Here is a 17,135-nt window from a genome sequence, read left to right on the forward strand (position 1 = left end):
AGATGAGAACCCTCCAGGTCTATTAGGATGTGGGTTGTTGTTGTTTATACAAGTTAGGACTCTGGTTGAAGAAACAGCCCATGAAGTTAGTAGGGGGACACCCTGCTGGCTGTGACCTCCAGGGGTTTCCTTGGGGTCCTTTCTGCTCTCAATCCAAAGCTTGCCAAATCAGTATGAGCATTTCTATGAGTGTGGGAGGCCTCAAGAAGACTCACGAATTGGGGTCTCTGGAAGATTGAGGGTGTATGATTGAGGGAATAGTGAGTGTGGCGGTGGGGGCCAGGACAAGGAAAAGAAACCAGAGAGAGTATTTCAAATAATGGGCAAGCAAGAGGCATTTTGTGTTTCCACATCCTGGACACAAAGGGCCTTCTGCCTTGTGTCTCCTTTGCATTGATTGTTGCAGAAGGAGGAAAAGTAGGAGCATCGGAGGGGCCCTGTGAAAAGAAATGTGATGCCTAGGAGACTTGGAGAGGAATATGTGTGAGATAGAGGCACCTGGGGACAAAGCCAAGTGAATACTGATTATGACATGGGAGAGGTATTCACTGGGCACCCTGAATGGCATACCAGAATCATCTTACAGGGGAAAAAAAACAAAACTCCATGCATCTCAACCCTCCCCAGATCTCCGTTTCCATTTCAATTGATTTTAATGCTGTTGCAATCCTATCTAAATGCTAATTTTTCCCCTATGAGTATAGAATGGACAAAACCCCCAAAAAATTCTAAGAGAGATTAAATAGAAAATATTATTATTAAAAACAAGACAGTGGGCACTGCCTTGGTCAGATTCTTTGGGGAATTGAATTTTACAGATATAGATATGTGTGTGCGTGCCAGTTTATTACACAAATCCGACAGCAACCAGAAGGGGAGTCTGAGGTCTCACTGTTTTACATTTGCTATTCTTGCCAGATGGAATATCCCGGTCAGTTCTCATTAGGCTGCCCTGCATCTCTGTCTCCTGCCATCAGTTGGAAGTGAGTGCTATTAACTCTCTGAAGCAGGCCTCATTTCTGTGTGCCCTTCTAGAAGGCGTTTGGAAATTGGTTTTTGAATTAAGAATCCATATTCGTTTTCTAAGAGGCTGCTCGTAATATGCCTGTCACTCTCCAAGGCCTGACATTGTCCCTGGCTGGAGAGCTGTAACCAAGGGACAGAGCCCCTCTCTGCCTGCATCTCACAGATTCAGCACACAAACCTCTTTTGAACACCCAAGAAGAAGCAGGTGCATGCTAGGGGCCAGGTATTTTCAGTAATAAACTCACAAGAGTCCACGGCAAGCCCATGAGTCGGTAAGAACCCAGTGTGCACAGGCCAGAAAGAGGTGAGCTCCCTGCAAGACTGAGAAAACTAAGGGCTTTCTCTGAACCTGGAAGTCTTTGCTACCTAGAGCAACCATCTGGCCTTTACATCATACTGCCTTGGAAATTCCCTTTTTAATTGCACAAATATTTTCTTATCAACTAGGTGGTCAGCTCTCTAGGAGAATTATCATGCTGCTGCATTGTCAGGTCAGGACCTCTGAGTCCCCAAGGATGAGTGAGCAGCAGGCCCCGCCGCTCCTGCGCTGGGGTCCCGCCTCAGCACCAACCCCTCCCACTTTTAGGAAGGGTGGCCTGGTCTGCTCTCAAAATAACAATGATGAGGGGCTGGAGTTGTGGCTCAGTGGTAGAGCACTTGCCTGGCATGTGTGAGGCCCTGGGTTCAATCCTCAGGACTGCATATAAATAAATGGGTAAATAATTTTTTTTTAAAAGATCCATTGACAACTTAAGAATATTTTGAAAAAATGATGATTCAAATGTTGACAGTATCTTCCACTTGCCACTTTTGTATAAGTACTTTGTAAATATATTATCTCTAAATCTCAAATAAAAATCCTATTCCTACTTAATACTTAAAGAATTGGTGACTTACCCAAGGCTGCAGAGCTAGTAATTGACATAGTGGGATTCCAGCCAGTTCTTTCTGGCCCCAAAGCCCACTGCCTTGGTCCATTCTGACTGCCATAACAAAATATCAAAGTGGGGAGCTTATAAATAACAGAAATCAATGAACTTTATTTCTTACTTTTCTTGAGGCTGGGAAGTCAAAGAGGAAGTCACTGTCAGATTCAGAGTTTGGATTTTCCCTGCACTTTGGCTCATAGATAAAAGGGTTAACTAGTTCTTGCGACTTTTTGCATAAAGGTAATAACCCCAATCATGAGGGCCCCCCATGATCCAACCACCCTTAAAGGCCCCACCTTCTAATACCATCACCTTGGACATGAGATTTCAAAATAGAAACCAATGTTATAGGTTCTTTTTTCTTTCTTTCTTTTTAGTTGTAGATAGACACAATACCTTTATTTTATTTATTTATTTTTACATGGCACTGAGGATCGAACTCAGTGCCTCACACGTGCCAGACAAGCTCTTTACCACTGAGCCATAACCCCAGCCCTATAATTTTTATTAATGTTGATTGATTAAAAAAAGAGTGTGACTATAAAAATCTTAGATTGTCACTAAAGAAAACTAGATACTAGTAGAGATACTAAGAAGAAATTAGCCTTATCACTTTTCTAAGAACCAGATATGTTGCCAGTGTCAATATTTTATTTCCTTCATCTCTTTTGAATGTTCTCCTATTGAATGAAGAGGCACAGAGGGGAAAAATAAGTAGTTTAGGCTAACAGGCTTCCTAACTGAGGTGCAGTGTAGCGGCCTCGGCCTTGTCTAGGAGTCTTTGGCCTCATTTTGGAAGTGCCTTGCTATTGCAATAGAGAGAGGATTGTTTTAGAAGAAAGCACTGATTCTCATCCCCTCTGGACACTTGCCAAGGACTCTGACTGACCATTTGCCAGGATGGGGGTGGAGTGTCCAAGGAGAATGACAGGTCAGCACTGCGTTTGGATTGCCCTGCCTCACCTTGAAATTTTTCTAGTGTTATAAATAAATAAGTGTTCTTGGATTTACACATACCAAATATTACTAGGCACCAATTTCTTTAGTAATAATACTATAGGTTGCAGATGATCTGTGACTTTAGAAACCTGCATAGGGCTTGGGATGTGGCTCAAGTGGTAGCGCGCTCGCCTGGCATGCATGTGGCCGGGGTTTGATCCTCAGCACCACATACAAACAAAGATGTTGTGTCCGCCGAAAAACTAAAAATACATAAATAAATAAATTCTCTTTCTCTCTCTCTCTCTCTCTCTAAAAAAAAAAAGAAAGAAAGAAAGAAAAGAAAAGAAACCTGCATAATTGGAGTGGGGGGTAGAAAAAGGTAAATAGCTACTTTATTCTAGCTAGCTTTCCTATCTTATTTAAAAGTTTTTCAATGTCTGAGAAAGTGGCTGTTGAAGATAAAGATTCTTAAGTTCATTAACTGGTCACTTTCCATAATATCTGGTTAGGTGGTCTATGAGGATATCACTCTGGAGCAGTGCTCTCCAGTTGGACATGCACATTCTGGACCAGTCACAGAAGCCCTAACCAGACCCAGACAGCCCTCATCCAAGTTTCCCAACAGGGAGGAAGGCAAAGCAGGGGTGTTAGGAAAGAGCAAACCATTCTAGAGTCCTTTCTCGACTTGGTTAAACTAAATACCCTTGCCTAGATCATGGAGAATTGTTTTTTAGGGATAAGGGAAATAGAAAAACTAAAGATAAAGACACAACAGAACAGACTGGGAGTGATCGTTCTCAATTTAAAATGGTAATTTGTTTTATGAAAGAGAGAAAGATCATGAATCTATTCAGGATTAAAGGCCGCTAAAGAAACATAGCAACTGAATGCAAATGTGGGATCTGGCATTGGCTCCTAGGCCAGGAAAAAAATAAAAGTTTTTCTTTTGCAATGAAGGACATTAATGAAATAACTGGTCAGTATAAATAACATCTATGGATTAGATAGCAGAGTTAGATCAGTGATGATTTTGACCATTGTTCTATGACTATTAGAAAAAATGCTTATGTTTAGAAATTCTTGAAGTATTTAGGATAAAGGGGAATCACATCTGCTACTTACTCTCAAACAGTTCTCTCTTTCTCTCTCTCTCTCTCTCACACACACACACACACAAATATTCATGGAGAGAGGGAGAGAGAGAGACAGGAAGTCATGATGGCAAAATGTTAACATTTGGGGAATTTGGGTGAAGAAATAATGAAATTCTTTGCACTACTTTTGTTAAGCTGAAATTATTTTAGAGTAAAAGGTTAGATCAATTTTTAAAAGGAATATTACATTTAAAGCATTGTTATACCCTTTTGTTGTTATTATTTTTAAACTTAGGAACGAGACCTTTTAAAGGTTAATTTTTTGAAAGGCTTAAATGTTAGGACAATAGGTTTTTAACTATACTTGGTTTTTCTTAAATAATGCATTCCTCTAGACTCAGTTATTTGTCCTTCAGTGTCTATGAAATATTTTCTCTCCTTTCAGAAATTCATCTGAGTTACATGCCGACAAAACAGTATGTATAAAGTTACTCCATGGTCCTGTTTATCCATCATCCCTGATCATGAATTAGAGTATTTAAAAAAAATGCTTCCATGTTAATCCTTTAACCCCTACTCCCACCCCAAATGGCACCTGGTGGGGACAGGGTCACTCTAGGGAGGCATACTGGAGACAACATGAGAGTTGGCTTCAGATGGCCTTAATTAAAGTCCCCCAAACTAATGAGTTATGTTTCTTTGAGTAATTAACCTAATCTGCATGATCATCATTTTTTCCATATGTAAAATGGGCTAAAGTGATACTTGTTCTACCCCAGTTTCTAGAACTGTTGAGAGGCCCAATAAAAAGGACATGCGAAATACCTTGGAAAATGCTCCACAGACTTTGGTTGTTATTGTTGATGGAATCTGTACAAATCTGAAGCCAGGGTGAGGAGTATATCTCCAGGGGCCTCTTTCTAATTACTATCTGGCATAGTGTCTATGTCACTGACCACAAGGACAATCTGATTCAGTCACTTTCCAGTGCCTTGAGTTGATATTTTTTTAAATGTTACCTTTCACTAATGGAGTACTTACCATATTCTAAACTCTTCATCTCACTTATCCTTACAGAAAGTCCTGATTTTAGATGGGGAAACTAAAGCTTAGCCAGACCACATGGCTTGATGTAGGATACTAAGCTACTAGGTGGCACATTCTGAACTTGAGCCCAAGTCTCTATGACTCTATAGCCTGAGCTCCTTCCACTATATTACTCTGGGTCTCTGATGGTCTATCAATGGAAGTCATCAAAACATGTGAGAAATGAGCTCAACACAGTAATTTTGCCCAGTGAAAAATACCGAAGAGGGTTACATTGGATCCACGGAAAACTGGGTTCAAACTGAGCATGGCACTGTCCACGTTCCAAATAGTCCACCATCTAGACATCCACCCCAGCCAAATAAGACCTAGTTTGAGTCCTGGGACTTAACCAAAGGGGTGTCTACAAGGCAGGAAGAGTTTGCCAGTTTCTTACCCATGTTTCAAACATATCTTCTGGGCGCAGGCGACGTAGAGTAGGTCTGAAAAAAAGGAGGAGCTTCCTTGAGGAGAGATCGCCATGTGGGAGACCAGCCTCAGCCCCACCAGGTGTAGATGAGACATGATGAAGAGCCCTGAACTCCTCTCTGCCTAGGAAAGCAGAGCTGCTCTACCCTGCTGTATGGGGCTCGGAGCTGGGTCTCAGTCACTCAGCCTCTTCATAGGCCCATTTGATCCAAGGCATGTAAAGCCTACTACAAACAATGGGTCAGAGGCTTCAGGGGCCATTCATACCCAGGGCAAGAAGCATTTCCCTCCTAACTGACAGCTCCACTCCTGAGAGCCCAGAACAGGCCCAGAAGGAGGAAGCTGGAGAGAAAAAACAGGAAGTTTTGGTTGTCCCAGCCCAGAATCTGCCATTGTTTGTTATCAGAGTCCATCCATCAAAAGCTCCTTAGGAATCTTTGAGGGGGGAAGGAAGGATCTACATTTGCTCACAGTTTCATTTCTTTCTGAATGTTGGCAAATAGTGCTAGACTTATTAATATTTGTTCCTCCAAGTGCTGCCTCCCTACAGAGACTAGGACTATCCAGGCACTGGGATCATGATTCTCCAGGTTCAATGGACACACTTTTGCATGTGTGGGGTAGGAAGGATGGGCGAGGCAGTGAACCCACTGACATGGTCCATGTTCCAGTATTGTCTCTCCACCAAGAGCACAGCCAGCAAACTACAGCTGGTGGGCCCAATCAGCCAGTGACTCTAGTTTTTGTAAACAAACTTTGATTGGGACATGGCCACATCCATGTGTTTATACATGGTCTATGGATGCTTTCATGCTACAGGGGCAGAGTTGAGCAGCTTCAAGACAGGCCATCTGGCCCACAGAACCTGGAATATTTACTAGCTGTTCCTTTAGGGAAAAAGTTTGTTGATCTCTGCTAGAGCTACTCTAAGTGGTATCAAATATTCCTCTCCCAGAAGTTGTATGTATAGAATGTTTATCCTTGACTCGTTATTTAAATACTATGAGTCTTATTCCCTGGTCTGTCAAACTGGGATAATAATGATCACCTCGTAATATTGGAGATGAGATCAAGTAGCTCCCATAAAGCACCCAGCACGGTGCTTGACACAGAGGAAGTTTTCACTAAACAGATATCGTTATTAGGGTAGAATTTTACTTATATTTTACTATGACTTTGAGGGGGCTTGCTGGTGAGGGGAGGCAGTCTGACCTACTTTCAAGGACAGACCCATATTCATCAATAATAACTTATGGGAGTAATGCTGATAAGCATATCAATGACTAACAAAGCCATACTACTGAGTTCTCTTCTGCTAGGGAACTTACTCTATCTAGGTTGCTGCTCTTGTGGGTCTGAGAGGTTCTTCCTAATTCCCTAGCCCCCCACTCTCCCCATCTGCCATCTTTGGCACCTTTGGTGTTCCTTCACAAACTCCACAAGCTCATCTTCTGTGTGAGGTTTGTTGGGGATGGTAACGGGCTCGTCCATAAATGGCTCGTAGAAATCGACCTCATTCATCTTCAAGGACAATTTCTTTGCAACCTGTAGCACAAACAAGACAATAGTTTAGTTTGTGTGTTTGGATAGTGATTCAGAGTAGCAGTGGGTTGCCCATCCGACAGAAGTGTTCATATTCTCTGATGAAGACATGAGAGCGTATGTGCAGTTTTAGCCCGAAGGTTGGAACAACGGGACCTCATCACATGTGGCCTGGGCTGGACCAATCTCCTTCTGTGATCAAAGAGGCAAATGAAGGTCAAGCAGGGGCAGGGAAGAGTTGGAATGCAAAGTTAACTGTATAATCACCATCTCTCTAGTGCATTTGCCAGCGCTGGAGGAGGAAGGAAATGCCAATGGAGCACGTTTAATACACTGGGTTGAATGGATTTAATTGAACTCATTTTGATGAAACAGGTAATTGATGGAAACTGTTAAAGCATACAAGTACACAGAATCAAGAGTCAATCCATTAATCTGTCCTGCACCAGCTCTTGCACCCTAACTTCTGTTTAGGTGGAAGCTCGGGCCCTAGGATTCAGTCTCTCAGTACCAGCCTTGCCTGGTTTGGCAGGCTCTGGGAACTGCCCAGCCTATTAACCAACAGTTGTAAAGTGACCATTCATCCTGCTTTGTTCAAGGCAGAGGGGTTTCCTGGGATGTGGGAATTTCAGTGCTAAAATCTGGATAGTTCCCAGGAACCCAGGATGAGTGGCTCACCCTATAATAGATAAAAAGCTTGGGGGCCGAGGCCTTAACCTGGAACACATTTTCCCTCTTGATTAAAGTGGCTACATGTCTGTGTTTGCCTGCAAAGCCACTGAACTCAGGATCTTTCTTCGTGACATGATTTGAGAGGCCTGGAATGTGCAATGCTCAATAGAAAACCCATGCCATTCTTTTCTAGCTCAGAGCTTTAGTCCAAGAAAGTGCTGGGATGAACAGTGGTTCCCTTGAAACTACAGAGGAATTGCCTAAGAGCTGACGCCCTGTGGTGGTAACCACAATGCAGTGACCCAGTGACCTGGGGGCTGTGACTAATTGGGGAGGGGGAGGAACTGGGTGTTACATAAGCTCTTACACAAGGAGGTCCATTCTGAGGAAACACTTGGTTTCATATGGCTTTTGTCATCAGTTGCTGTTAATTCCAGGTCACTATATCCCAAAAGATATTTTTTATAGTACTTAGGGAAAGAAATCCCCGCAGCCTACCCAGAGTTAAAGAAAACAGGCCACGTGAAGAGTAAGATCATGCAGTCTACAGTCTTATTGTCATGCTGATTTTATTTTAAGAGAGAGAGAAATGTGGGGTTTTCCTTACTTTCCTCGCTCTCTTTGTTGGGGTGAGTATGCAGTGTGGATGAGGAAGTGATCAGGCAGGAAGCCAGGGAGGAGAGGAAGAGCAAACATACAACCAGAGTCTGGGTTTACTAACAATTCTTTGTTTTGGAAGGGGTGTATTCTATTTATTAGACATAAGGCATTAGCTCCAGCCCACATTCAAGGAGAAGGGTATGAAAACTAGGAGTTGGGGCCCTGCCAGAGAGGTCCCATGGGGGGCTGAGATGGCTAGGTATTTCTGCCCCCCCTCAACACACACACAATTCTTTGCAAAGCTGGATCTAAGCTAGAATGAACTTGAAAAATGACATTGGATTCTGGTTTCTTTGAGATTACTTGATATGTTTTCTAGGAACCATGAACCTGGGCTTCTCTGAAACAGGAAGCCATTGGGAGAACAAAAGGGGTAATAGCAAACACACGGAGTGCTTACTGTCTGTCAGGCAAAGGGTTTCAGGTGGATTACTTTATTTAGTCCTCATTTTGTATGAGGTAAAAACTGTTTTAACTGTTTTATTTTACAAATGAGAAACCTGAGGCACAATTTGGGTTACCACTTGATGAGGTTCACATATCTGGTGATGGTTAGAGTTAGAATTCAGAATTTGAAAACATCAGTGAAGCACTGCAAACCTCCAGCTTGCCTGCCATCCAACTGTCTTTTTATTTGAAAATAAATGATAATTTATTTTAAGAATGAGAGAAAAGGATCTTCTGGGAGACAAGATGAGGGCATTTTTACAAGGTGCACAGGTTTGGGACCTACACTGCCCGTTCCCCATGACGGACTGAAGAAAGTTGGACTGACTGAAGCATTTATTTATTTATTTCACCAATAAATATTTAGTGGAGTCTTCTGTATCCAAGGCATGGATCTAGGAACAGAACTGCTACAGGGGCATTGCAATTATCTCTTGATGGCATAAGGGAAGGATATAAATGTCTCCCTATAAACATTACATTGGTGCTGCACATGTTTTATTGAGATGTTTCTTTGTGTTTCTTGTAATATGTTCTCATCAATTCACCCCCTTTATGATCTGCTATATTTCTGGCTTCCTGACAGTGGTAGAGAGCTGGTCAGAACCACTGTCAAGGCAAGCAGAATGGGCATTCCTGTGCGTGTGTGTGTGTGTGTGTGTGTGTGTGATGGTGGTGGAGGTGGTGGCCCTCTGGCAAGTGTCTGAGTGTTAAGTCTATGAATGTAAAATTGGATTGTCACATTCTTAGCTGGAATACTGGGAAATCTGAATAAAATTTTCCAGAAGTTCTGTTATGATTTAGATATGAGGTGTCCCCCCAAAAGCACAGGTGTGAAACAATGCAAGGAATCTTAGAAGTGAAATGACTGGGTTATGAGAGCCATAAACTAATCAGGGCATTAAACCACTGATAGGGATTCACTTGGCTGTAACTGGAGCAGGGAGGGCGTGGCTGGAGGAGGTGGGTCATTGGGGGTGTGCCTTAGGAGTATATATTTTGTCAGTGGAGCGTCGGGAGCGTCGGGATCCTTCCCTCTCTCCTTCCTCCTCTCTCTCTCTCTCTCTCTCTCTCTCTCTCTCTCTCTCCTTCCTGTTGCCATGTCCCCAGCTGCTTTCCTCTGCCACACATTTTCACCATGATGTTCTGCCTCATATCAGGTCCCAAAGAATGGAGTTGGCCATCTATGCACTGAGACCTCTGAAACCCTGAACCCCCAAATAGACTTTTCCTCCTTAAAATTGTTCACATCAGATCCTTTGGTCACAGCGGTGAGAAATCTGAGCGAAACAAGGTTCTTCACTCTCTTCCCTCCACCCTCAGGGAGTGACCTCATCTTGTCTCCCAGAAGATCCTTTTCTCTTTCTTACAATCGTGCCTTGGGTGACAAGGACTGAAGGAGGTTTGACTGGCTGAGGCATTTATTCATTTATTTCATCAATAAATATTTAGTGGAGTCTTCTGTATCCGAGGCATGGATCTAGGAACAGACCCTGCTACAGGGGCATTGCAATTAAATAAGAATATTTTCTACTCTTAAAAGTCAAGTTGGGTCTACAACACTGAGAAAAACTGATTCCTGCCCTTATAGAATTTAGATTTTAGTGTGGGAGAGAAGATGGGAAAACAGAAAGTAAATAAGTGAATAAACTGAAACCTTTACCATGAGTTGAAGAACTGTAAGGACAGGGACATGTCAAAGATGGTCATGTAGATGTGGAAGTCAGTAGTCCTTAACCACTGTCAATATTGGTATTCGCCCAGGAGCTTTTAAAAGTAATGATCTGTGATATCACTCCTGGAATTCGGTTGTGACAGGGCCCAGGAATCTGCATTATCAGTTACCTTCCCGGGGACTTTTACAAGATGCACAGGTTTGGGACCTACACTGCCCGTTCGTTCCCCATGATGGATGCAATAGCCTCTGTGTTCTATGTGGAGAAAACGCGTCTCTTTTTAAATGTTATGAAAAACCCACATGAACAGTGGTGCTTATGATTCAGTGTCTGTCGGAGTTTTTTGAGAAGCTTTTTAAAAGAAGGTTTTGGAGTTTTTAATTATAGCCTGACCTCACCTTCTTTACAGGCCACAGATGTGAAACCATCCAGAGGGACTGGGAAGAACTTCTGAAAACAAATACTACCCTGAGCTCAGAATGGAACCACCCCTCCAAAAAACTAGGGCTTTGTCGCCTGGCCAAGTCCATCTGCCTGACTCTCTTCCCTTCAGATGGGTTCTTAACCAGCAGCCCCTCAGCCACTCCTGGCCTGTCAGAATTGAATGCCAGAGATGGACTCAGCCTGGGCTTCTGTGTTCCTTCTTCTCTAAGTTCCCATCCCAACCTCTCATCATCATGGGCCTAGATGTCCACTGTCTTATTAATAACATTCTGGCTAACACTGAATGAATATTTACTACATGCCCAACACCAGTTAGCATTTTACCAATGCTGCTGCTTTCTCTGGAGTATGGGAATAGAGAACCTACATCAGGCTTCACCATTCTCAACTATGTGACCAAAAATCGCTTGATCTCTCCTTGCCTCAGCTTCATCCTCTATGGAATACTTATTCTTCTCTTACAGGCCCAGTAAGAGACTAGAATGAGAAAATCCACAAGAAGCTCTTAGCACAGAGCCAAGCACATAGCAAGTACTTAATAAGCAATAGTTGTTACTGTTTGGGTGTCGTTGCTTAAGATCTCTTTCAACTCTAAAATATGGTCAAGTACAGTACACTTGCTTAGGTTCAGATAACATTACATAGATTATAGACTTTTCTCCTGAATTGTAGGCTTAAAGACAGGGGCCACATCCACAGAAGAGGATATAAAACAGAATGTGATCTCTTTATTGTGCCCCTTCCCTAATCCAGCATCTACTGGTCCTGGTTTCCCTTATTTTTTTGAGAATATTTGAAGCCATCATGACATAAAGGCCCATGAGCACTGCCCACCAACTACCTTACTCCTTAGGAGGCCACTCTGATTAACTTTTATGTGAGTTTGATCTCAAATTTAGTTTGTCTTAGATTTTCTTGTTCTAGTAAATGTGTTAGTTTATGGTTTTCAGTTGGGGTGTGTGTGTGAGTGTTTTCTCTCTGTGTGTGATGTGTGTGTTATGTATATGTGTATCATGTGTTGTGTGTGTTCATGCGTCCTGAATCTTAAGGGCAGGTATAGGATCTTCTTTTTAATGTCATGATATAGGAGAAAACACACAGGTTTGGGGCACAGATTGTCCTAAATTGGGATGTCAGCACTACCATTAATTATCTTAAGACCTTAGATGCTACCTAGTTTTATATATACATATATATGTGTGTATATATATATTAGTTGTAGGTGGACACAATGCCTTTATTTTATTTATTTATTTTTATGTGATACTGAGGATCGAACCCAGTGCCTCACACATGCTAGGCAAGCACTTTTCCCTCTACCTAAGCCCCAGCCCCACTACCTAATCTTTCTAAGTCTCTTTTCTCTGATAAATAGGAGTCTTACCTCTCAAGGTGGTTTAAAGGGTTAGAGATCATATAGATGAAATACAGTCATCCCTCAGTACCTGATGGGGGATGGTTCTCTGGGACCTTCAAGGACACCAAAATCTCTAGATGCTCTGGTCCCTTTGATTGAACGGCATGTTATTTGCTTATGATCAAGTAACATCTTCTGTATAGTTTAAGTCATCTCTAGACTACTTATAATACCTAATATGATGTAAATGCTATGTAAATAGGTGTCAAACTGTATTATTTAGGAAATAATTACAAGAAAAAAGTGGACACATGTTCAGTTCAAACAGGTCTTTTTTTTCCCCAATTATTTTCTGCCTGAAGTTGGTTGAATCCTTGGATGCAGAACCCACAGATACAGAGTTGAATTTATATCAAACTTGCCAAACTCAGGAAAACACTTAATAAATAGTGGTCATAACAGTAGTTATGAGAACCAGAGGGGAGTACTCTGATTGTAATAGACCCCAAGTAAACTACCCATTGGTTTAAGGTCTATTGGTCTCTGCTGTTGTTTGGCTTATAAAATCGCATGTAACAACCAGTCAGAAAAAGCAATTGGATTATAGAAAATTACATCAACGACATTTCCTGAAGGTAACTTTCTAAAGCACTGGGGCTTCATGTGGTCAGTGTTCCTCCCCATTTAATTCCCCATTTTAACTCAGCAGAAGAGGTCATGTGCAACCCCAGGAAGGGAGAGGAACAGGAAAAGGATGGCTAGTGCCCTGCACACTCTGGGGTCACCTGCTTCCCATTCTTAGTGCATGGGAAATTAAGAGGTGGCCCTCATCTTTCACTGGCTGTGTTTAGAAATATGCTTACATCCTCTGAATTAATCATCTTTGCATTCATCTCTCAATCAATACTGAAACAAAACTTCTAACTCTTCTGGAGAAAGAGGCAAAGGAGGATGGTTCAGGCTGCCAAAAAAAAAAAAAAAAAAAAAAAAAAGAAAAAGTGATAGAAAATTCAGTCTTTAATTCTTCTTGCGTTTAACGGGGGGGGGGGGGTTCATAGGTACTCACCCCTTTGTCAAAGGTGGCAAAAAACTTGATATAAGGCTGAAAGTGTTCAGCTGCCTCTTCAAAAGCCTTGTAATCTAGGAGAAAAAAAAAACAATCAAAAGAGACAAATATTTTCAAGAAAAACTGCAACTTCTATTTCTTCTTTTCAGTGCTTTGGTTGGCACCCAGGGCCTTTGTGTGCTAGGCAAGCACTCTACCACTGAGCAGCGGCCCCAACCCCACATTTCTTTTTAAATGATGTAGAGAGAGTACAAAGCCATGAATCCTGATTGAATAATTATTTAACAGGTATTATTTAGATAGCTAGTTATTGAGTGCTATCTAAACCCATATTTTCTCCAATGTGTTTGAATTGACTGGCATTCAATTGCCAAAGAAAAGGTCTCTTCACCATACTATAAAGAAGATTTTGGATGGAAAGCAGGAAACAGGAAAGAGAGGGAAAAGTGAGATTTAAAAAAAAAACATGTAAAATGTCAAAAGAAAGTCCACTTGAAGAGCTGTTAGTTATGCATTGACTAGACAGAGTACAGTTAGCTATATAAATGAGCCCTGATAAAAAGGAAATTCACCTAAGTGAAGTAATCTCAATCAAAAATGTCATCACACAAGGTATTTTAAACTTCTTAAAGCAGGAGTATAGGTTTCGGTGAGTTCTAACTTTCTTTCCTTTTATTTTTATTATTTTTTAAAGTTTTCTTTTCTCTCCCTCCTATCATTTTTGAGAGAATTATTTAAATTTAATCAAGCCTCTGCTTGACTCTGGTCCTAAACTTGAGTCCAAACTGGCCAAGGTAGGCATGCATGCCCATGTGATGTGGGGATGCTGTGCCCTGGTACAACGAGGCAGGTACTTGGTAAAGATACCCACACTGGAGGCTTAGTTGTGTGGGTGATGGTAACGGCAGTAGCAGTGGTTGTTCCAAATAAATTTAATAATCCTGAGACTCCCTGAGTTTATGATTTATTCTTTTTTTTAAAAGAGAGAGAGAGAGAGAGGGAGAGGAGAGAGAGAGATTTTTAAAAATTTTTATTATTGGTTGTTCAAAACATTATATAGATCTTGACATATCATATTTCATACATTTGATTCAAGTGGGTTATGAACTCCCATTTTTACCCCGTATACAGATTGCAGAATCACATCGGTTACACATCCACTGATTTACATATTGCCATACTAGTGTCTGTTGTATTCTGCTGCCTTTCCTATCCTCTACTATCCCCCCTCCCCTCCCCTCCCCTCCCATCTTCTCTCTCTACCCCATCTACTGTAATTCATTTCTCCCCCTTGTTTTTTTCCCTTTCCCCTCACTTCCTCTTGAATTTTAATATTTATTTTTTTTTTAGTTTTTGGTGGACATAACATCTTTGTTTGTATGTGGTGCTGAGGATCGAACCCAGGCCGCACACATGCCAGGCGAGCGCGCTACCGCTTGAGCCACATCCCCAACCCCTTTATGATTTATTCTTAACAAGATTAACTTTCTTCCATTTCATGGAATTCCATATCCTTTATCCATCAGGAGTGTAGCTTTTGATAGGATTCTGGGACCGTGCAGGATTTTCTAAGATCCTATCAAAAAATATTTTAAGAATAATGCTGGTTTAAGGGGGGATATTTTTAAGATGAGTTTTTTAAAAAAGACTGATCTTAAAAGCCCCAGGGAGGGCTATGGATGCTTTAAAGAATCACGGTGCAGGGTGACAGCTGCTCTAATGGAGATGACAGCCGCATGCATAGGAGACGGGGCTGAAGATTTACAAGAACACTGGTACTAATGATACGATCAAACCCCATCCCCCACAGTAAAGGGAAGTCAGGAAAGATGCCCTGCAGCCTGATAATTGCAGTAAAGGTTTGGGTACAGGGGGAGAAAACAGGTGAGGGCATTTGAAGAATGAGGAGACAGATAGGGAGGAAGTGGAATGGTTAGAGCAACACCAAAGAAGCAGTGGGCACCTTAAGAATCCCCTGTTCCCACTTCCCCAGTGTTCCCAGTGAGTCTCTCAAACTCAGACTCTGATGGAAAGGATTTACTGGTCCTGTGTCAGGAGCCTCTTCTCTTGGAGATCCAATGGGCTCTGGGATGAAGGATGGAGCAAGATGACTCACTAGGTTGGTGATTCAAAATGTGGTTGAACTTTTAGCACTTGTCTTCCAGAACACCTGGTCTTCTTGTGTGTTCTGTCTAGGGTCCAATAATCCTGAACATTCATCCCTCAAGCTCTAGCTTACCGAAGACTTAGGGTTCCCTCACGTCCCCCTTCTCTCAGGGTTTTTTCCCACTGGGATATTAGTATATCAGACTTGAGTAGCTGGGTGTGGCTAATTGCACCAGTTAGAAACCTTGAAGAGAAATGATTGAGATAACATCTTTTGTCTTATAAAGAAGAATCAAACCATGTTTTGAGGCATGAAATACTCAAAAGGGTAGACGAATGCCATCTCAACAGATTTTGGAAAACTTCTAGTTTGTTCACTAATGATGCAACTGCAGCAATGAGAAGGTGTTAAGGCTTATACATAGTTCTTTCTGAGGATCTTGAGATTCTGTGACATTCATTCACAGAAAAGCTCTGTCATATAAAGTTTTGCCTATGAGTCTGAACTGCACATAAAATGAGAAGGTACCTCCCTGGGCATGGTGGTGCACCCTTGTAATCCCAGCAACTTGGGAGGCTGAGGCAGAAGGATGTCAAGTTCAAAGCCAGCCTCAGAAATTTAACAAGGTCATAATCAATTTAGTGAGACCCTGTCTCAAAAAAATAAAAGTAAATTTAAAAAAGAAGGTGACTTAACATCCAAACCAATTAAACCCTCCTTTTGGTAAAGAACCCCCCACTTGCTCTGTATCACAGTGATGCAGATTAACTCTCCAAGGAGAATCTTAAGAGTTTATCAGCAAAGATATGAATTAAAAACTAAATCGTGAACTGTACTCACTTTGGAAAAATTTTGGAGGATAATCATTGACTTTGAAAAACACTGAATCTTGCAGAGCATTTTACTGAACTTAATTAAAATATGCCCATGTGAAACATATAATGTACTGAAAATGTTTAGCAATACTGAAGTAATAATTCCACTTAAAAAAAGGAAATAAAAATGGCCTACTAGTAGTTTTGTTATTTAGATTTTAAGAATGATTATAAAGACCAGGAAAATAGTATCTATAAATTCCTAAGAAAAAGCTTTATTATTATTTCAAAATATACAATATGATGTAAAAGGATTTGATTTGATTTGAAATTCAATCAAATTATCACAAGAAATATGAACATTATATTTGTCAATGAAAAGCAGAGTCATAGCTGTCAAATTGAATGGATTATCCAAGATTGAATTATTATTATTAATTATTAATGATCTGAACTATGTCCAAAGACAAGAAAGAATTTTCATCAGTTAAAGAAAAAGCAATGAATGCTATCCAGTCATTGGCCACCATTTATATGTGTAAGCAAGTCTCTTATCAGTGGTGACCATCAAGAATTTGAAGAGCTCTTCACTAAAAACCTTGGTAAAGAGTTACATGCTGCGACTTCAAGCATAATGCTTGATATCAAAAGGCTTCATGCTTGGAAACAAGCTCAAGATTCTTTTTTTTTTTTAATTTTTTATTGTGGGTTGTTCAAAACATTACAAATTTCTTGACATATCATATTTGACACTTTGATTCAAGTGGGTTATGAACTCCCACCTTCACCCCATACACAGATTGCAGAATCACATCAGTTACACATCCATTGATTTACAAATTG

At 41.2% G+C, this 17,135-nt stretch overlaps 1 protein-coding gene across 1 annotated transcript in view; it reads right to left on the reverse strand.

The window, feature by feature from the left end:
* The window catches only part of Casq2 (calsequestrin 2), a 66,618-nt gene that overhangs the window by 16,127 nt on the left and 33,356 nt on the right, over positions 1-17,135 (reverse strand). Inside the window, exons 5-7 of the mRNA XM_015502225.2 lie at positions 13,371-13,444; positions 6,921-7,051; positions 5,475-5,520 (exon numbers count right to left, since the gene is read on the reverse strand). Coding sequence (XP_015357711.1) covers positions 5,475-5,520; positions 6,921-7,051; positions 13,371-13,444 — 251 coding nt within the window. The remainder of the gene's footprint in view (positions 1-5,474; positions 5,521-6,920; positions 7,052-13,370; positions 13,445-17,135) is intronic.

The sequence above is a fragment of the Marmota marmota genome, unplaced genomic scaffold (assembly GCF_001458135.2).
Source record: "Marmota marmota marmota unplaced genomic scaffold, marMar, whole genome shotgun sequence".
Classification (NCBI taxonomy): Eukaryota; Metazoa; Chordata; class Mammalia; order Rodentia; family Sciuridae; genus Marmota; species Marmota marmota.